At 42.1% G+C, this 22,113-nt stretch overlaps 1 protein-coding gene across 5 annotated transcripts in view; it reads left to right on the top strand.

Moving 5' to 3' along the window:
* The first annotated feature begins 136 nt into the window (after positions 1–136).
* The window catches only part of FBXL20 (F-box and leucine rich repeat protein 20), a 69,244-nt gene continuing 47,267 nt past the window's right edge, over positions 137–22,113 (top strand). Inside the window, exons 1-3 of one of the 5 annotated variants that reach the window (XM_054014279.1) lie at positions 137–226; positions 16,516–16,587; positions 20,023–20,084. In XM_054014279.1, coding sequence (XP_053870254.1) covers positions 185–226; positions 16,516–16,587; positions 20,023–20,084 — 176 coding nt within the window. In that variant the 5' untranslated portion in view covers positions 137–184. Of the gene's footprint in view, positions 227–1,430; positions 1,508–16,495; positions 16,588–19,248; positions 19,322–20,022; positions 20,085–22,113 lie in introns of those variants that run through there. The other 4 variants (XM_054014278.1, XM_054014283.1, XM_054014282.1 and 1 more) reach the window with 4 other exon arrangements.

Raw genomic sequence — 22,113 nt, 5'->3', positions numbered from 1 at the left:
GCTCTCCCCCCCCCCAGTGCCCGGCGCTGGCCAATGAGCGGCGCTGTTGCTGGCAGGTGCGGAGTGTTTTTGTTTTGGGTTGAAGTTGAGGCCGGAGGAGACGCGGCGGCGGGCGGAGGCCGCACCCCCCCCCCCCCCCTGCCCCGGCGCGAGGAGACCCCCGGGGGGAGCCACCGGCCCCGCCATGAGGAGGGAGATGAACGGGGTCACCAAGAGCAGGTTTGAGGTGAGGCCCGGCCCGGGGGGGCCCCGCTGGGGAGGCCCCGGCGGCGCGGGGGGGGGTCGGCCGGGGGGGGGCTACGGGCTTCTCGGGTCGGCCTGGGACTGGGCCCCGGCCTCGTCTCTGTGGGGGGAGGGGTTGGCCATGGCTGCCCCGCACCCAGGGGCGCCCCTGGCCGTGCAGCCATAGGGGAGGGGGCTGCCCCACTGCGGGGGGCGGGGGCTGTTCCCGTGGCGGATGGTGCAAAGGGGGGGGGGGTTCTGGTTGTGCAAGGCAAAGGGGAATCCTGTTTTGGTAAGGGGGGGGACACGCTGGGATGTGGGGGGGGGAGGTCCGGGCTTCTGAGGCCCTACAATTGCAGGGGGTGGGGGGCAGCGTGTACGTGTGGCGGGGGTGGGGTGGGTGGATGAGGTCTGGCGGGGCGGCCTTGTAATGGGTAAGGAGACTCTGACTGGAGAACTTCCTTTTGTCCCCTGGGTGTGTAATAGTGTGTGTGTGGGTTTGCTGCTCGTTGGATTATTAGATGTAAACTTCCTTGTAGGGACTACGGTGAGGGGAGAGTCGCTGATGTGTTGCTGACTTATTGTATGTGTGTGTGTGTTGATGACGGAGTGAGAGATGTGAAGATACCCTCTTCAAAACAGACCAGCTGTAGATAGCCTGAGAGAGATTTGAGGGGGAGGAGGAAGCTTGGAAAGAGGAAGGAGGTGCAACATTTGCATTGCTTTGTGCTGTCGACATGATATACAGGCAGTTGCAGGCAGAATTTGATGACTGGGGTGGGGGATGGAGAGGGCGGAAGGAGCACAAGGAGCAGAGGGTAAACAATAAGATCTATTCAAAGAATATGGCATATAATCAGTCTGATCTGGGATAACACAAAGCACCCCATCTAGTCAGGGTTGTTTCCAGCACTTCATTGTTGTAACAGCTGTCTTTTTCTGAAGTGGGGGAGGAGGTGATGGTGGTGACAGAAATGAGGGCAACTGCAAGGTTTACTTCTCATTTTATGGCGATTGTATGCAGGGGGGAAATATCTACCAATTCAATTTTTCAACTGTGCGGCTTGTTGCTCCTTTTGCTCTTGAGAACAGCTTGAATGGGGGGAGAAGAGCAACCTAGAAAGGGACTGAAATAACGTTGGGTACGGCTCGTTCTCTTTCCTGAAGGGGAAGGTAAACACCATCAAGCAAAAATCTTAGTTAATGACAACTTGAGGAGTTTCTGATAACTGCAATGAAGAAGAACAGCGTGTTCATCCAGAAACTGACCAGTGGATTGAGACAGGTATAGAAATCGAATATAATCATGAAAAAAATTGAAATTGTTTTGTACAACAGCTGATGCTGGTTTGATGCAGACACCACAGTGTAAGCATCCTTGTTTACAGGGACTTCAGATTATATCATAGTAAAAGTCAGATTTCCTTAACTTGTGTATGATTTAACTTCTGAATGGAGCTTGATGTATGATTAGCCTCTGTAAAGTCTTGCAGTTGATAGGCATTCAGAAAGAAAAGGCCAAATGCAAAAAGTCTCAGGGCTGTGGTTATTTTTTTTTTACCATTCTGGTCCATTCTTGGTTGCATAGTTCTTCTTTACCACAGAGCAGCTTGAAAAGTAATCACATGCTAGTAGCAGCCTTCTGTAGGGAATGTTTATTTGATGTTGCAGGGACCTTTCATATTTGTCTGTCCTGCCTTTGGATGTTCTTATTAATTTTAGTTTTCAGGTTAGCTGCCGATAAGTGATGTACCAAAACAAGATTAATGTGAATCATTGCAAAAATAATGCTTTTTCTGAAAATGTGTACATTCACGAAACTGGAAGGAGGCAGGGAAGAAAGCTTAATTTTAGATTTCCCATAAGTGCTAAAGGACTATTTGAGACCTAAATTCATGTATTTCCGTGTGCAGGTGAGAACTCTAAAACGTTTAGTAGCAAATAGGATGATGGAAAAGAGTCCAAATGTTATCCAAAATTTTAATTAGTTTCAGAACTGAAAGGAGTGTCTTGAAACATTGTCATGTTTCTTGAGTGTATTTTCACTGGTTTTAAGTTATTGTTAGTAATTTGAGGGCATGGCTGCAGTGACATGGTTTTGTTAGTGGGGGTTGGAGATTAGCAGTGCTATCAAAGTATTCTAAAGCAGTGAAGCTACTTACTGCTACAAAGAAGCATAAGTTCTATTTGTTGACAAGAAAATGTTTTTAATGTAATGTTATTATATAAGCAAACCCGAAGAAGAACTTGTGTAAGCTCAGAAGCTTCTCTCTCTCATCAACAGAAGTTGGGCCAATAAAAGATATTACCTCCCCTATCTTGTCTCTCTAATATCCTGGGATTGACATGGCTACAACAATGGTGTGTGTGTGTGTGTGTGTGTGTGTGTGTGTGTGTGTGTAAAATATGCAGTCATGCAAAACAGTATGTACACTGGAAGCTGCTGTTTTCTATTCAGTTACGGAATATTGCGAGATAAACAAAGATAGTACTGATTACTACTACATAGCTCTGTTGAGTACCTTTAAGTTAGGCCGTGTCTACACTACTACTTATGTCGCTAAGGGGTGTGGAAAAAAAACACACTCCTGAGTGACATAAGTTTCGCTAGCATAAACGATAGTGTGCACAGCACTATGTTGGCGAGAGAGCTACTGTTGCTTGTTGAGGTAGTTTTATGAGGTAGATGGGAGAACTCTCCCATCGGCTCGTGTAGTCGCTCTATGCTATTGTGCAGCGGTTCAGCTGCATCGATACAACTGTGCCGCTGGAAGCTCGCTAGTGTAGACATGGCCTTAGAACTCTGAAGTTAATAGAGCCCTTTACAGGCTGACGCCCTGTCCTGAAAGGTAGTGTGTTGTAGAACTATGAATAATAATGATGAACGTCTTTAAATAAAAAGTGAATTGTTGAGTTTGTCTGCCCAGTTATTCAGACTTAATATATATCTTTTGTTAAGCTGTACAAACAGTTTCTTGAATTTTTTGTTGTTGTGAGTTTTAAAATACAATCCAGGCTACCTTTGGGAATGGTCTCTTACTTTAGTAGTAAACTACAGTGAGAAGATATTGGCTGTATTTCCTAAACATGTATTTCAGATGGATTTCTCGTACCAACACATCAGCAGCTAAACTCTTTATTTTAAATGCAAGAATGAACTCTTTGGCATGACTAGCTGAGCAAGAGCATATTCTAAATCTGCTCCCTATGGGAGGTGTGGCCACCACAAAGAAAATAACAACTTACTGCAGCAAAGCAATTGAAAAAAGGAAAACATTACCCAGACTGACTCTTAATTCCTTTGGCTGTGCTTTTATATAGGACATGTCATAGTGCATCAGAACACTAGCCCATATCTGGTATCCTGCCTCCAGCAATAGCAAATACCTGATGCTAAAGAGGCAAAATGCACCTATGTTACAATATACTAGGGGAAGGGGAGGGAGTCTTTCCTGATGCTTGTGGTAATCAGTTTGTATCCTACAGCATGAAATTCTATTAACTTTAAGAAAAGTCCTAGTTCTCATCACTCCTTTAGTATCCTTTGCCTGTTCTGTCCTAATGGCCTGGAACACCATCCCTGTACTCTGTGCCCTTGGCACCCTACTCTCTTGTTAAATCTCTCAACTTGCACCTTCCGTGAAACCCATGTCAGCAAAAATACTGTCACTAAACCATCACAAAACATGAAATGAGAAGGTGGTTCTCTGAGGCAGAGCATTCCTCTAGGTCTCCTGGTGTGTTTTGTGATATACAGTAACTCCTCATTTAACATTGTCCCGCTTAATGTTGTTTCAGTGTTACATCGGTCCCTGCTCAATTAGGGAACATGCTCGTTTAAAGTTGTGCAATGCTCCCTTATAACGTCGTTTGGCTGCCTGCTTGTAAGATTCTGTGGCAGAGCAGTGACTTTACAAGGGAGCATTGCACAAGTTCTGCTTCTCCGCCTCTGCCCCCTCCCTCCCAGTGCTTCACCCACCGCCAAACAGCGCTTAGGACTTTCTGGGAGGGAGGGGGAGGAGCAGGGAAGCCCCGCGTCTCCACTCCTCCCCTTCCCTCCCAGAAAGTCCTAAGCGCCGCCAAACAGCTGTTTAGCGGTGCTTAGGATTTTCTGGGAGGGTGGGGAGGAGTGGAGACGCGGGGCTTCTCCGCTCCTTCCCCTCCCTCCCAGCACTTCGTGCTTAGGACTTTCTGGGTGGGAGTGGCAGGAGCGGGGAAGCGCTGCATCTCCGCTCCTCCCCGTCCCTCCCAGAAAGTCCTAAGCGCTGCCAAACAGCTGTTTGGTGGCGCTTAGGACTTTGGAGGGGAGGGATGTGGCATCCTCCGGAGAGGAGATGGAGCGGGGGTGGGGAGAGGTGGGCCTGGAGTGGAGCGGGGGTGGGGAGAGGCGGGCCTGGAGCATTCCCGGCAAAGTCCGAGCCTGTTCTTCTCCGGGGAAGCTGCAAAGGTGCTTCCTAGCATCCTTGCCTACAGCGGGCTGTGCCTGTGTGGGGTAAGCCAGGGACATTTCCCAACCACAGTACAGTACTGTACAGTATATAGTGCCTTTTGTCTGTCCCAAAAACATTTTCTTGGAACCTAACCCCCCCGCATTTACATTAAATCTTATGGGAAAATTGGATTAGTTTAACATTGTTTCACTTAAAGTTGCATTTTTCAGGAACGTAACTACGTTAAGTGAAGAGTTACTTTATTTGTTTAGGCTGCACTACACTGAGAATTTTTATCAATACTTCCATTTTAATGCAAGCAATGATGGAAGCATTATCATCGAGCAGATCTAGATGGTAGAGTGGTTAAAAACACCAGCACCTGGTCTACACTGCCCATCTACCATGCTAGTATGAGTTGTGCTGCATTGGTGCTCGACTCCTGAAAATTCTCTGCACAAACAACAGTTTAAGCTGCTCCCAAGCAGGGACTATGTCGTGTTCTCAGTTTTGTACAGTAGTGAGCCACGTTGTTGGCACTTAAATAATTATAGCCTGAAAAAATGCTGTGGAAATATACTTAGTGTCCAATATATCCTCAAAAGTCATAGCCAACCTTTCCAGCTTCCTCAAGGAGACTCCACACCCTCCAATTAGTGGGAGTTGTTTCTGGCCATAAAGTCATTCTTTATGAGGAAGTTAATTGGCCTACCAAGAAAGATTCTAAACAACTTGGATATCTGCGTCAATAAATGTGTTATCCATAATAACCCTTCATACTAAAGCAGTTCAAGTACATCAAATTTATTCTTTTCTTAGCATCCGTTGCCTATCAGTATTTCAGATTCAAAATATTATTCTTCCTTCCAAGAGTTTTAATGGCCTACACGTCTGTTAGGCCTTGTCCAGAGTTAAGCCTGCTATGAAATGATGCAAATGGAAATCAAAACTAAATATTTCAATTGTTTCAAAACACAGTTGCAAACTATTTCATTCTGTATTTAGAAATTTCTCTAAGCAGAATAATCTACATTTAATTTACACTCTGTCATCATCTCAATTATTTTGAGGCCACTCTCCCCTCAGTATTCCTTGCTTAAGATCATTCTTTGTTCTTCTAGTGGTGTTTCCAAATCTGAGCTCTGGTTGGCCTCCTAAAATCCAGAACTATCTTTTTCTGTAGTCGTCTTTGGTCACTATTGCATGGCTTTCATTCAGCTTTTTTGTCATTTTTCAGGCCTGTTTTTTAAATGGATTAGCCATTGCCTGAAGTCTCCTCCCTCCAGATGAGATGTAGCTAGTGAAAAAATAACTGTACTGAATATTTCTATAATCTCCGATAGGTCTTGGACACCTCAGGGATATCTTTAGATCCCGAGTAATTCAATCTACTGAAATGCAGTGAAACAAACTAAATTCTGGACAAATTGAACAAGGAATGCCAATAAATGTTTGGATCTCACTGTGTGCCCCTCTCGCCCCTCTACCCTGAAAATATAAATTAATGTGTAGCCAGTGTTGTACTTACTATTGTGTGGTGTATTGCATAACAGAAAAAGAAGAGAAACTACTGTTGGCATGCCACTGACAGAAAGCTAAACCATAGAGCAGAAGTTAGGAGTCATCAGGTGGTGTTCCCGAGTCACATAACAGCATTTGCTTTTGTCAAATCTCTGCTAATAACACAAAACGTATTAAATAGTGATAGGAAATGGTGAGTAAATAGCAAAAACATTAAATTGAAACTTCCCTGAATAAGGGTTTTTCCTTAAAGGTCATGGCCTCACCATGCTGCTGCCCTTCTGTCCCATATACTTCTGTTTTTAAGTTTATCCCCAGAATACCAAAATAGACTTTTTGATGTGTATATATACTCCTTCCCCCCCCCCCCAAAAAAAAAAAAAACTTCAATGGTTTGAGGACCCAGGGACTCAGTTTGTTGGCTGACTTGTATTAAAATCCTTTTATGTTTTAGAGGTGAGTGAAGTGTCTGCCTGAATCTTAGCAGATTGTTTAACCTATTGAGAGTTTATGCATAACTCACATGTGGCTCTATCACTGTAGAGGTACAGTGACCACACTACATACTCTACCAAAGGGCTGAGTGAAAATTTAACTAGATTCAGAAGCAAAAGTCAGTTTAGTTGAGCTGTGGGAGGATTAGGATTAAACGGGAAGATTTAGCATTTTGTTGGAGGGAATGGGGCAAGAGATGGTAACATGAATCACCCCCTAGTCATCTCCCTTGTGCAGTATTGCCTATGTTTTGCAACTCTGGATGCCATGTAGGCAACTTGCCAAGAGCATGAGAATCTTGTATATTTTGCATGTAAACGCAGGGTTTTTAGTAAAGTTTCTGCACACCCAAAATATGTTTGAATCTTGCTCAAGAGATTAACTGAAATTGCCTCAGGTTTGAGTTCACCATTGGTTAAAATCCTGCTGTCTATCAGCTTTGTCACTATGTTGCCATTATAGTGGGGACAGTGGCCATGTGAAATGCTTCATATATCCCTGCTGCAGAGTGGGAGACCATTGCTCATCCTTCCAGATACAGAGTATAGTGGCTTTAAAGGTGATGGGGAGCTGAGAGTTGTACCAAGAAAAAAGCCTGTACCTTGATTGACCTCAGCCCTCTGGCCCCAGAGTCCATGCTCAGATGGCTCAAACACCTTTTGCTACCAAAGAAAGGTACTTGCAGACTGCTGACAACTAAAGTGCAGACACTAGCAAATGACCTTTTTGGGGACAAACATGGGCAGCTGAGCAGTAGAGCATAGGACAGTGTGCAGGGTTTCCCAGAATTGTTAGAGCATAAGCTTTCATGGACTACAGCCCACTTCTTCGGATGCTACTCTGAAACCAGAATTGTTGTGCATTGCAGCAGGGATGTTTCTTTTTAAAAAAAATAGTGGATATTGATATTGATATTATTATTATTCCAGAATAGATTTTCTGCTCTGGAAAAGTTAGTGCGCTTTTTTATTTTTTGGGGGGTGGGGGAAAATGGGGGGAAGGAACCATATGCTTGAAATTAAGGCCTTTGATTGGATAAAGGTAAAGTGACGCACAGGCATGTACTGCAAGAGTCACGTGTTACATGATCATTGACCGAACCTCTTCTCTTTAGATTCAGCAATATCATCTCCCTGTTGATTGCATATTACATCTCCTGGCTAGGCCCTTTAACACATATGAAAATGGTCACTTTTCTGGCTTATTACTGAAACAGGCATTCTTTGTATGCTAGGCTCATTTTGTTTCAGACTATGCATATTCACTTGAGGCCTAAGACATATCAGGTAATTTGTTTTCCTTTCCCCTGCTGGATTGCCTTGCTACTTAATTTGTTCAAACTAATTTAGCCCCATTATGTAAGTAATCTTGATGTGTGTTTTTGCCATATGAATGTGGTATGGTGCACTTAACTATAATAATATACTGTCATAAATCTGCGTGTGGGTGGATCACTTGTGCATGTTTTACCTTAGCCTGTTGATCTTTCAATTTGAAGTACACTTTCAAATAGCTGATTCTCTTAAGTTTGGCAAACTTGCACTGTCCCTTCCCCAGCACCCCATGTTAAGTATGGGGACCGTATAGCTTGATTTCTTTTACTTCCTAGCAAATGCACCAATAATAGCAACATCAGCATACCTCGGGTAATGGATTTTCGAGAACTTGTGATCCCTCTACTGGTTCTCTGTTAGCAGAGTATAAAACACTAGCTAGGCCTTACAGAAAAAGATTGTCTATGGTTTTGTCTTTCTCAAAGGGGATCATTGTTTGAATTGTATGTATAATGTAGTATTTACAACTTGGAGACCTACCAAAGTCAAATAACTTCAACAAGTGAAATTTTGGCCCCTGATAATGCTGGACCATTTCTCTTAGATATGTTTTAATATCTGACTATACAAAACTTAATGGAAAACAACTGGAATTTTCTTGTAATTGTTTTAGAAAACAATTGGTGAAAGGAATATATAGCTTAGCTCAAACACTATGGTAGTGGATGACCCATAGCGCATACTTCATGGAGAAAGCCATGTCCATGTGAAGTCAGAAAGTCTGATCAACTGTAAGGGAGAGAATAAAAAGGAAATCTACTGTGAATACTAAATTTATGGCTATTTCAGTCTGTGTGTAAAAACTCTTAACCCTAGCACACACACCTTCCCCCCCATACATATGTAAGTTGAAGCAAGAATTGCAGTAAGCCACCTAATTCTTTACAATGGGGTTAATTCCCCCTTCAGGGGCTTGATTTTCTATTGTTACGTTGCGGAGTCAAATGCTTTTAGCACTGTTGTTAACTCTTAGAACTAGTCTACACTAGAAATGCTACAGCGGCACAGCTGCACCACTGTGCTGCTGTAGCGCATCTGGTGAGGACGCTCTCTGCTGATAGGAGAGAGCTTTTCTGTCGGCATTTTAAAACCACCTCGCCAAGAGGTGGTAGCTATGTTGATGGGAGAAGCTCTGCTGCCAACATAGCACTGTCCACACCAGCGCTTAGGTTGGAGTAACTTATGTCACTCTTGGGGGTAGTCTATTCACACCCCTGAGCGACATAGGTTATACCAACATAATCTGTAGTGTAGAGAAGCCCTTATAAATTTGACCAAAAAGCCTTTTTGCAACTTACTCAGTAATCACTGATTAGAGGCTGGCTATACAGGCAGGGATGAAACATCTTTCTCTGATACTTTTAATCACCAGTGATCTTCGTAGGGAACTCAGTCTTTCCTAATAGACTGTCAAATCACTTTTCCTCATCACCTGTCACTTGCATGTTGAGTAAATTGCATATTAAACTATTTCTAGGAATAATAAGCTTATGAGAAGCCTTAAGGGCTAGGGTCAGTTTCATCCCACTTAGGGCTGGTCTTCACTACCCACCCGGATCGGCGGGTAGAAATTGATCTCTCGGGGATCGATATATCGTGTCTCGTCGGGACGCGATAATCGATCCCCGAATCGACGCGCGTACCCCACCAGCCCAGGTAGGAGTAAGCGCCGTCGACGGGGGAGCCGTGGCGGTCGATTTGCCACCGTCCTCACAGCGGGGTAAGTCGGATCAGATGCGTCGAATTCAGCTACGCTATTCCCGTAGCTGAATTTGCGTATCTGAAATAGATTCTCCTCCCCCCGTAGTGTAGACGTAGCCTTAGTCACAACTTTGGGTTTGGCATTTTATGGCCTACGTCTGGTGCTAAGCCAGGCTTCTCTCTGAAGTGTGTCTACACAGCAGCTGGGAGGTGCAGTTCCCATCTGCTCAAGCTACTGCACTAAAAATAGCAGTGGGGATGTTGCAGCATGGGTGGCAGCTAGGGCTAGCCACCTGTGTCCACACACGAGTGCCTAGCCCAAGCTGCTCCCCATGTCACAGTATCCACACTGCTATTTCTTTGCATGCTAGCTCAAGCAGAGCTAGCTCAAATCTGTCTACCCGGTCTGCAGATTGCACTGCTCAGCTGCATTGTAGATGTATCCTGCATCTAAAGAGCCTGTGAACATGGGGAGTGTGGAATGAGGGCAGTTATCTGTGTACTCGACTGTCAGTAGATTCCTATTCCCTGGTCCTACTGACACACATGCTTAGAAAGGATGTCATTAGCCGTCTCACTGCTTTGACAGAGCTTTATTCAGTAGACCAGGGGTAGGCAACCTATGGCACGCGTGCCGAAGGCGGCATGTGAGGTGATTTTCAGTGGCCCTCACACTGCCCAGGTCCTGGCCACTGGTCCGGGGGGCTCTGCATTTTAATTTAATTTTAAATGAAGCTTCTTAAACATTTTAAAAACCTTCTTTACTTTACATACAACAATAGTTTAGTTATATATTATAGACTTATAGAAAGAGACCTTCTAAAAATGTTAAACTGTATGACTGGCACACAAAACCTTAAATTAGAGTGAATAAATGAAGACTCGGCACACCATTTCTGAAAGGTTGCAGGCCCCTGCAGTAGACCATCATTTCCCTAGCAGATTTTATACAGATTAAACTTGGTAGAAAAAAGAAGTCCCTGTGTAACTGGAAAATTTATAAGAAAAGCTCACCCAGTCTGAACTGCGTGTTTTATTTATAAATTAGCATTCACAACAATGTAATGCTCAAAGAGTCCCGAAAAGCCTTACATTTAAATCTCACTTATAATTGTGTGGCTTTCTTTACCAGAATTTTTCAGCACCTCAAACAGGACAGCACAGTTGGGCTTATATGCTTGTTAAATAGAAGTACCAGTTACAGTGTGTGCTGTGAAGAAAGAACTTCTGAATAAAGATATTGCTAAATTGGATGCTGTATATATGTCACTTCATTAACAATAACGTTGAGTTTCTTTTACAGGAAACTTGTGGCATATTCCCTAACCAAAGCCGGACATGAGGTATCGGTGCACTTTGAGAGAGTGTTAGCAAAAAGTCACAACTTATATTTTTTCCCCCAGCAAATGTTGCCATTAGGCATTCTAAACTATTCTTCCCCTTTTGGACTTGGTTGTATTCCATGTGAGCAATATTTCATTCACTCTCACAACCTGTACCCGACTTGTTCATTTATTCCATAAGGGCCCTAAAAGTTAAAGGTAATGTTCTTGAATTCATTGATCCCATTTAATGCTAGATTTTGGACATGAGCCAGCTATTGTAAAGCCAAGGAGCTGCTCATAGGGTCTCTCTGATTAGTGTTTAGAATTGAAAACTGTACTCCTTGACTGTTTACACCGGAATATCTATTAAATGAAAGTGAAAAAATCACAACATTCCTATATTTTTATAGCCTGGAAGGAACATCATTCACATTTGACCTACCAGACCATAGTTCTTGTAAACAGTCTATTGTTTATCTATATTCTGATAGTCTGTTGTTAGCCTATAATGTTCAAACAAACTAGAGTATTTCAGGTGGGGATGTGAATTGGCACCTACAAATACTAAACTTAACAACTACAGTTTCAATACTTCCAGATTTTAGTTCACAGTCTAGATTAACAATTTACAAGATTTTTTTTTTTTAAACCTCACATACTAAAGTGTCAGAATAATCCATGGAAAAGATTTTTTTTTCTTCTAGTTGGGCACATGCCTTTAAAAGAATACTGGTGTCCTATTTAACTGCATTATGAGAAAATGAATTTAAGTGAGCTACAATATTTTTAAATTATATTGAACTGAGAATTTATACCAGTGTTTCATAGAGCATCTATTTTAATTTCTGTCTTGTTAACAAATCACACTATCTTACATTTTAGATGTCTAGACATGTTTTATAGTAACTGGGAAACTAATGCCAAAAATGGACAACTCTACACATTTACAGAAATATCTGAAGTCATCTTATCGTGTCAGGCCGTCTGTGTGGATGCTGCTCTAACTCTCCCATTCTCCCACAGCTTTGTACTTATTGTTAAATCCTGAAAACTAAAATCTCCTTTCTCGTTCTCTTCGACTCCGTTTCTCTGTAGATGCCAGCCCACACTTGGCTGAACACTTGAATATTTGCAATAGGAATAGCATTGCAGTTCAGTCTAGTTTCTGTTGGGCTGTTTTAGTTTCTCTCTCTCACACATGCACGCACACTGGAGCTATTGTCAGAGGACTGGGATTTGGCAGGCATCCACCGTATTGTGTCTCAGTTGGGTGAGCATTAAGATGAATAACCACAGGTCTCAATGTGACAACATAGGCTAGAGGAGGAACTTGTGTCTATCAGCTGTTAGCTTGGAAAGCTCCAGATAAACTGCATCCTTTTTTCTGTGGTGCTTTGAATTTCATGCTTTAGAAGAACGATGTTCAGGTTCAAGGTCCACATCTAGGCTAACACTTAGTGTTAGATTATTGCGTTTGGCACTGTTTCTCTTAATCTTAAAGTCCTGTGTGATTTGATTTAAAAAAAACAACCCTCACTGATGCTAAAGCCAGAAGCAATCTCAGCTGAGAACCACCTGACTTTGTCAGCAGCATAGTAAACCCTCCTGACCTTGCTAATACAACCAACTGTCTTATACGTCTGACTACTTGGTGTTTAAACCCCACAAAGAGCTACCATTGTCATTTTGATTGAGGTAAAATATGATTCTTGACCACTAAGCATGTTGCCATTTACTGATGTCTGTCAAAAGGCATTTCCGCCCCTTGAGGTTGGTACGCACTAGGGATACCGCCTCTCCTTTCTGCCTTGTATATGGTGGTATTTGCTATATGTCTCTTTAAAAGAGTGCATAGAGGATGCCATACCTCTCAGGTGATGTACCCACAAAAGTAAACCATTTGTTAGATGGAAATGAACAATGAATAAAATGTTAGCGTGCAAATACACATCTTAGCCATCCTTCCAATGAGAGGGAATGTGAATTTAACTTTGAAATTGCTTGCATACAAATTGCACTTGTTGATAAAGCAGAGACAATACACAGGGTCTCAGTTCCTCCCTCTGATTACGTCCTGAATTTGGCAGCTTAGATGCTGATGTAATTGTCTTGCATATAGGAGAGAAGAGAATCTGATTGCTGTGTTGTCCAGAGTTTACTGTGCATTAACTACATGTTTTTTTGGAAGGGGGAAGGGGCAGACTTTCTTTTTAAAGGGAAGATTTTAGTACTGTATGTTACAATACATGTGTCAAAGACTAGAAGGTGAAGCCAATACTCTGAAAATTGCTTTAAGGTTTTAAGGTGATAAAGTCAAGTAATAAATTTTATGTGGACTTTGTTCTATAGATTAATGTTCCCAAACAGTTTTTGTAAACAGAGTGTGTCTTAAAACGACAACTCATTTTTAAGATGTTTTAATAAAAGTAAGAGATTATAAATCTTATTGAAAAGAGAACTTGAAAAACACAGACTGTTAGTTTTTCTTCGTAGGTTCAACTTCCTACTGTTCTTACTTACGCTTACTCACTCACTTTGCCAGAGGTGACATTTACAGAAATTTCTTAAGATTTCACCAGCCCGGAAGACCTTTGCAGCACACAGCCTGGTTAGAATTGGGGTCCTAAGCCGTTCATATTCTTTGTTTTAGGCTGTTTTCCGATTCAGGAAGACAAGACTGCACTGGTTTATAGTCATAAAGTTTTCTTTGGAACTGTGAGGACTAGAAGCTTAACTGTTTTCTTAAATTCAGCATTAACTAAATTCTAAGCACCCTTCTCACTAAAAGTTTTCTACTCCTCAGTGCAACATGGGCATATCAGCATGTGGGTCCCTGAGAGAGATGAATATAGAGATGTTTGTGTTTTCTCCAGTTGTACATTTTGTATTTTAAAAGCAAACTTTCCAGTATGTTCAGCAAATGGAAATCTCATTTATAGGCAAAATATTATATGCTTCACTAAGGCTTGGTGGGAGGCACAGCCTGGCACCAAACTAAATATACTCACCCACACTATAGTCTGTCAGACTGAAGTTGCAGAACCCACAGTCTCATTGCACCCACACTTTTTGAGGCTCTGCCTCTGATGGTGTAAGCGCGGTTGGAAAAGTTCTGAAATAACTGCTGCAATAGTATGATGATGTAGTACTAGTGGATATTGTAACTTATTTATCTAGGACATGTACACTAAGAATTGTTTCATTTGTACGACTTTACATGTATTATATTCAAATACCCTTTTTGTACATGTATATAATATGTTATACATCACTGTTGCATATGTGAGAATATTCATAATTATAAAAACATACTCTGGTTCACTTACACATAAGTAGGTTTACCTGAACTACAATACTGACAATGCATATTGCTGCTTTATGCAGACACCATTGTTCAGTCCTCCATTGATGGCCTAAAATATTACCCCGTTATAATCACTATGCTCTCTAATGAATGGTTGGTATAGCAAATGCATAAGTAGCAACTTCAGCATCCTTACTATATAAAGATGATTAACTGTAGATGAATTTGCTTACACTGGTATGACTTCTTAAAAGTTACAATAGTGTCAGACAAGATATATTGTCAGTTTGCAATAACTAATATCCTGAAGAACTAGAGGGGATGGTCCTAGCATAGTATGCGCTGGAGGACAAAGGAAAAAGTGACAAAACAAACTAGACAGTTTAGAAAATTGATAGTTTTCACTTTCTGCCAAGTGACATCGATGTAAAAGAATGTCTCTTTTTCTCCTCCCCCCCCCCCCCCCCCGCCCCCATCCTTTCGGGCTGTACACTTTCCTAGGCTGTAAGATTTTTACTTATTTGAGTCTTTCAGATACTTTTGTCCATGGGCATACAGAGTCCATTCAGTTAGATTTCTGTTTGGTTTGGATCACTGTGGTGGCTTTACATTCTGGAGAGAAGTACTATAGTATTCTTAAATGGGTATTTAATGACCGAAATCTCTGTACAGGCATCGGTCTAGTAACCAATGCAAAATTGTTCTGTTTGGGATTCTTTCTCATTAGCTAGGCAAGTCTACAAGGAAGACTTTGCACAAATTAAAGGGCATCCAGCAAGTTATATCAGGTGACTGCACCTGAAAGATCCTTTCCTTATAGCTATCACCTATGGCATTAGTCTAACAAAGTTCTTACCAAAATGCATTCTCTGTATTCGTATGCACACACTCATCAGAACACTGGAAACAAAAGATAATTCTAGCCATGAGTCAAATAGGGTTAGAGTTTTTCTTCTGATTTGTCAATAAATGTAGCTTGTAGCCCAATTAATATCTTAATACATTGTTAAGAGTTGATTGTAGGATAAAATCCATCAGCTTTATAATTTCTTTAGAGTTGCAAAGTCGCACTGCCTAACACATAGTTGCAATTAAATGAATCCTGTGTGTTCTCCCTTTTCCTTCCTGTCTCTTATAATAGGGGAGGTATTTCCATGTAGAAGTAGTGCTGAACTGCATAGGCACAATAGCTCGAGAAATATTTCCAGAGCAGTGAAATGGCTGTGTGTGAAATGTAAAACTTCTAGCTGACATATGCCCTGGAAAATTCCACAGGTTCTGCCAATTTTCCAGCTTTGGCACATGAGCTGGAATATATTTATGGGAAAGGCAAGCCATCCTAACCTACTAACGACCAGCTCCTTTAGGTATTGTGACGTTGGCATGTTGTCCACATCTTGGCCATGGTAACAAAAGAATCATTTCAAAATATAAGCAAACATTGCCCTCAGAGGCCAGTAAGAGAATAGCATTATTTAATCAGGACAGTCTTACTCTTGTCTTTCTCTGCCTCTTTCTGGTTATTTTACTTGGTGCATGTATCTTGCCAAAACGCCACAAATTTTCCATAGTCATGTAGCAGGTTATGGCAGCCTGTACAATGTGCTACTCCCCATTTTGAATTCCACTCCATTTCCATGGTGGAGTGCGGTGTGTTACCTCCTGTCTTAAGATATTTTGCACCTTAGTTTGTGGTATTAAACACTGACTGCAGTGAAGCTGTGTTCTTTGGGTTATAGTCATCCAAGTGTGGAAGACCTCTGCCCAGCCCAACACCACTGAAGCACTGCTGTAACTATCCGGTGGGGAGATATGAGAACTGAGATACTATAGAGGGCCTTGTGCACATCAGAAGGGCTATATACTGCCTCTGAAAAGGGCTGTTTTGGTGGTGATAGGCAGAGTAGAGAGGCGACTGGAGGGAATGGGAACAGATAAACTGGAAAAGTGGCTGGGGAGGAGCTGCGTTAATGTGTCCGTGGCTTGCCTTCATGATGGAGGTGGGGGTGTAAATTCTATACTCCTCCTCTACCCCTTTGTTCTTGTGTAGTTCCCCACAAACATCTTGGGCTTTACATGAGGGGTGGATTTCATTCTTTGGGGGGGCAGAGGTTTGGGGTAGGTTTTACATTTTATATGGGCAGCAAAATTAACACACAATAAATGCATTTGTTTTCTTATAGTTTCTGGCAAGAAAACCCATTCAGCAGAAAAACATCTGGTGTTGGAGGGATGTTAAGAAAAGCAAAACCAAGGTCATTAAAAATTACTTCTAGAAATAAAGTCAAAAGATTTGAAGTCCTGATTAACTTCTAACATTTCAGAAGTTAGGTGTATTCTTGGTGCTGACTTGCTCGGGAGTCCCCACACCACAATAAAACTAGTCTCCCTTTTCAAAAGTTGTGAGGGTAAGCACAATCCTTACCTGGAAAGCAGATTGGTAAACATGGAAGACTGCAGATTTACACTGTACATCAAATGGTTTCTGTCTTTATTCTTTTTCTCCCTTTCCTTTTCAATTGCACATGGAGAGAATAGGTAAGGACCTCTTACTCTGAGGAATTTGTGTCAGTTCTTCTGTTTGGTTTATCATTGATACACTGCCAAATAATTAAAGGTTAGTTCTTGCCAAGCTTGTTCCCCCCTCGTGCATACCTGTTTAGTGCATAGGGAGGAAATAATGATGTATAAATAATTCTTGTCTGTATAATCTTATTTTGATTTTTACAATGCATTTATAGAACCTGAAGTGCATGTAAAAATCAGATTTTCAACTGGCCACATTAGCAATCCTAGTCAATCCCTCATCACTTGAGTACCATGCTTTCCGACAAGGCTTGTGAAAATAGGTGGACTTTCCCTGTAGCCTGAATATCACCAAACTTGGATTCTTTCAGAGCAGAATGAAGGCCCTTCACTGAGAATGTCCTGCCTCTAATCCCCTCACCTTAAATTTACAAGCTGTTACCATCAACAATTTGCAACTTCCTGAGTATTGCACAAGGTGAAGGACAGTTTCTGTAGTAGTCAGAAAGCAAACAATGGGAAGGGCTTTATAGATTTAGGTCAACACCTTGAATTGCACCTGGAATGGACTGAAGCAAGTGGTCAGGTATAATATGCTGCCTGTGGAAAACTCGAATCAGGCAGCTGCATTCTATAGTAACTGGTTTCCAAGTAGCCTTGAAGTATAACTGGAGGTAATTAATGTAATGCATGGGTCGCTGTGGTGGTCAGAATCCAAAAGAAACAGTTGTAACTTAATAGCCAAGTTTAGGTGGGTTTGAGGGGTAGAGAATGAATGAGAAGTTCAGTTGTCCACTTCTAGGTGTCATCTCTATTTCAGGACTTTATGTGCCTTGGATAATCTCTTCTCGCATGAATCTTTCTAACTGCTATCCTACTGTTATCTGGCTTGTCTCATCCAACCCCCGCCCCCCCCGAGTGTGGAATGTTGGTTCAAACATACAATCCTGGCACCGACAATTATGGGGGGGAGAGGTCAGGTACACCTCTGTATTACTCTGCCAATAGGACTTAATCCAGAATCTCATTTCCTTACTGAGCAAGTGGGTTTTGTTGTAGGCAACTCACAGCTCCCAGAACATTGACAATGCTGCTTTGGTACTCCGGTCATAGTCAGCCCCAAGTCCAGCACAACAAACTTGTGATTCACACTATGGTTACCTGCAAGGCATCAGATAATATTAATGTTAGGAAAATAGAATTTGGGCTTATAAATCACTAAGTGCTATTGAAAATTTTACCCTTCTTTCCAAAGAGCAGTTCTGATATCTGCTTGGGATGGTGGTATGTGTGTTACTTTTTATATAGGAAAAGAAACCCATATTCTGTGGACTTTCATTTAAGGACCACCTTCTTCATTACCTCTATCTGCAGGTGATACATACCTAAGAGCCTACATATATGCAGCATGGTGGTTTATCGTGTTAAAGTATGATGTGTGTAAGGACAGTTTGGAGTTTTTCTGGTCTACTGTAGCACTTTTAACATTCCGTTGTCTTTCCTTACTTTGTCTTTTGTATTTCAGACAGCCTATTTAAAACATGGGAGATTTCTACTGTCCTTTTTTAACTCTTAATCTGATCCTCTGTCAACAGAAGAGTGACCTACCTTGTGGTGTGATAATGCTGGGTGTATTTGCCTTGCATCTATACAACCAGATTGGTTTAGTGAAGCCCACTTAATCAGCTGATAAGAATCAACCTTTTCAGAATGTAACTTCACTGCTCATCAGTCTTGTTAGGCTTTGCGTTTGTGGGGTATGACTTATCCAAACACAACAGTTCTTGCATGTGATTTGGGAGAAAGGTTAGAAACCTTGTTAATGAATGAAACTTGTTATTTTTAGACTTGTTTGTTTGCCAGGTTTGATATAACACTCTTTCACTGTCAGTTGGAAATGTGCTTCAGCATTACTGTATGATAGGTATGGGAAACTGGAATGCTAGACCCAAGAATACAGGACAACAAGGCTGCACACTATTCATAGGTATTCTCTAATTGCCCCTCCCCCAGGTTTAAGTGCATTTTTCAATGTGAGGAAGTACTAAGCCTTTAAATACGTGCAGATCATCCATGGGAGCACATGAGATTCTGCCTTCCTTATAAGATTTGTTGGTAACTAGAAAACCTGAGGCTTGGCTAGTCTGTTTTTGATACTGCTAGTGAGGTGGCTTTAAAATTGATTAGCTGATCAGCGAGCCCTTTTGTAAATTAATGGACTGCTATGTCATTGAATAATCTTGGGGGGAGGGAGGGGTGAGAGAGAGTGTGTGTGTGTGTGTGTGTGTGTGTGTGTGTGTGTGTGTGAGAGAGAGAGAGAACAAACTCTTGCTTGCATGCCAATGGAGAGGAATGTAGTATTCTCCCTGAGTCCTCTCTTCCCATTGCAGATCTATGCAGCTCATACTACTCTTCGGGACGTGCTTTGTGGTCACGATCCTGTGGGGGAACAAAGCACTGCTGGTGATTTTTCTTCAACGCTCACAAAAGCTGTTCCTTTATCCTTTCCCTGCAATTGTACAGGCAGTGGTGGCACCCTTATAGTTAGGCTCCGGAGTTGCAATCAATACCTCCTCATCAGCTCCTCATTGCTCTTTTCTTCACTTTTTGTCAAGGAAACAGGAGCCAGCGCACACCCTTCCTGAATCACCATTGCCTGTACATTGTAGCTCCCTGAGTGCCTCATTGTTGCCTTTCCTTCTGATTCTTCTTGTCCCCTGGCACTAGTGGCACAAGGTTGTTTGGTGTAATGTTCCATTTTTCTCTTTCCTTGGAAATGCCTGTGCTTTGGTGCATCTTCGCAGCACTGTGACAGGGATTGAAAGTCCCTTGTTAGCATCATATGTGAGCAGATGCTCCTTCATACAGGAGGTTTCAGCCTGTAACACCCAACAACCCCTATTCTCCCAGAACTGTTTATAATTAATCCCTCTTTATCAAGCCATGAAGCATTTTTGGCCCAATTGAGCAAAACTACATCAGGCAAAAAATACCAATCGCACACTGGTGCCCAATGTAAGAACTTGAGAATTTAAGCACGAAGTTGGCCCTGTTGATGTAGTTGAAACGGTCTTGTTAACCAGCAGTTTTGCTCCTAGAAGTAATGGTTTATAATGAAAATACAGGGTGGCTAAATGGTTTAAACTGTTTATTTTTGTTTGCAGATGTTCTCAAACAATGACGAAGCTGTGATCAACAAAAAACTTCCGAAAGAACTGCTGCTTCGGTAAGCTGCCTTCCAATTTGTGAAATTGGGGAATTTCTGTGTATCTGTTTACAAGCAATAGCTAATTTAGCTGGTTCATTCATAAGTTATGAGCTTGGATTGTGTCAATTATAAAGCCGTAGACAAACACTACGCTGATCAAAGGCCTGCATTAGCAACAGTTTATGCTAAATATTTTGCTGTTGCTTTTTATGTCTTTGTGAAGTGTTAAATGAATTTGCTGGTCCTCTGTTTTCATAGATGAAAAAGGTATAGGTCTAAAAGGCCTTTAATGAAAATAAGTGCTAGGTATCGGCTAATATCTATACAGTCTAAAATAGGACACTCTGCCTGTATTCTTTTTGTTAATGTGAAATGTTTCACCTGAAAAAACCCCACACATCCCCTTTCTCCCAAAGACTTAAAATGTGAGAAACTATTGGAAGATGGCCAAGTTCCCACTGGCACACATTTAGTTGCAGCTGCTGTAAAAAGGAGCTGAGGGCTCAGCATCTCACGGGATGGGACTCCTGTCATGGTATTGTGGAATCTAGCTTGTGTGAGTATCTCCGTCTGTTTCTTACGCTGTGAGTGTTACCTTCATGTTCACTACTGAAGTGAAACAACATGGAGCAACGTAAGTGGCAGCTATTTTTCCAATCTGGAAACAAACAAAAAAATTCTCCCTTTTTCCATCTCTTGTTTTGCTCAGACTAGAGCAGAGGTGGGCAAACTACGGCCTGCGGGCCACATCCGGCCTGCGGGACTGTCCTGCCCGGCCCTTGGATGGGTCGGGGTTCTGAGGGAGGCAGTCAGGGCGGGAAGGGGCAGATAGGGCACCGGGGGCCAGGCTGTTTAGGGAGGCACAGCCTTCCCTACCTGGCCCTCCATATAGTTTCGCACCCCGATGTGGCCCTCGGGCCAAAAAGTTTGCCCACCCCTGTACTAGAGCATAGCTTGTACAGAACAGTAGCTGGCAGTCTGTGCTGAGGATCTGAATTATTAAAATGAGCAAACTTCTTGAAATGCGTGTAAGTATTGCTCAGTGATACTCAAGATTTAATGATAGTAAAAAGTCTTTGGAGGTGAGCCCTGGTCTCTGAAAAAAGCACTAGTCCGTTTAAAATAAGATGAATAAAGATTATCTGATCCTCTGTAATGTTTGTTACTTCTCACACTACCCATTAGTTGGAGTCATAGATGCTGGGGAAAGCTTTCAAAAACACCGACGTGATTTTAATGAAAATCATTGGGACTTGGGCTCTTAAGTCACTTAGTCGTTCTGGAAAAATTTACTTATATCATCCTTGTCATTGTAGCATCTGAACATGTAATTCACTAATCTTCCTTGAAGGGTAATGTCTGGTTGTTTACTGGCCACAGATTGGGGTGCACCCACCACTCAAAGCACCAACTCTGCTACGTTGAATCTTGCCCTGGTTGTTTGAGTTTTCATCAGGTGGCTTCTACACTTTTTCCAGAACCATCTCCACAGGCATCTCAAACCTTCCTAATACGGGAGTAAATCTTGAACTGAAATAACTGGTTATTCTATAAAATGTTTAGTTCACAACTGACACCTTCTATTCTCCTTGCTGTTGTGGATATTTGTTTTTGAATCTGCAGTGTATGCACTTAGCAAATGACAGTCCCTGTCCCAAATAACTTACAGTATAAAAGACAAGCCACCGTAGGTGGATGAGATAAGCTGGAAGATGAGGAGGCTGGGGTAACAGATATAGGATGTCTTAGCACAGACTAGCTGTGTGTACAGTCCTGAGCCAGTTACCATGTGTAAGTGCAGCATGGGAGTGAGTGTGGACGAATGGGTGATCGAATGGCATCACTGGTATAGCAAAGGCAGGATTTGGCCCTCACAATAAGATAACTGGATGTATAGGTAGGTTTGGGTCCAGATTGCAAAGGGTTTTGATAAGGCAAGAATTTCTGATGCAGCAGCAGAAGAGGTTCCAGTGGAGGAAGTTAGAAGGGACGACGCAGTTGGTGACAAGCTAGAAAGACGTTAGTAGCATCATTTGAATGGACTTGA

Source organism: Malaclemys terrapin, chromosome 25 (genome assembly GCF_027887155.1).
Source record: "Malaclemys terrapin pileata isolate rMalTer1 chromosome 25, rMalTer1.hap1, whole genome shotgun sequence".
In the NCBI taxonomy this organism is placed as follows: domain Eukaryota; kingdom Metazoa; phylum Chordata; order Testudines; family Emydidae; genus Malaclemys; species Malaclemys terrapin.
The sequence above is the reverse complement of the archived record's forward strand: the minus strand, read 5'-3'. Positions and strand labels throughout refer to the sequence as shown.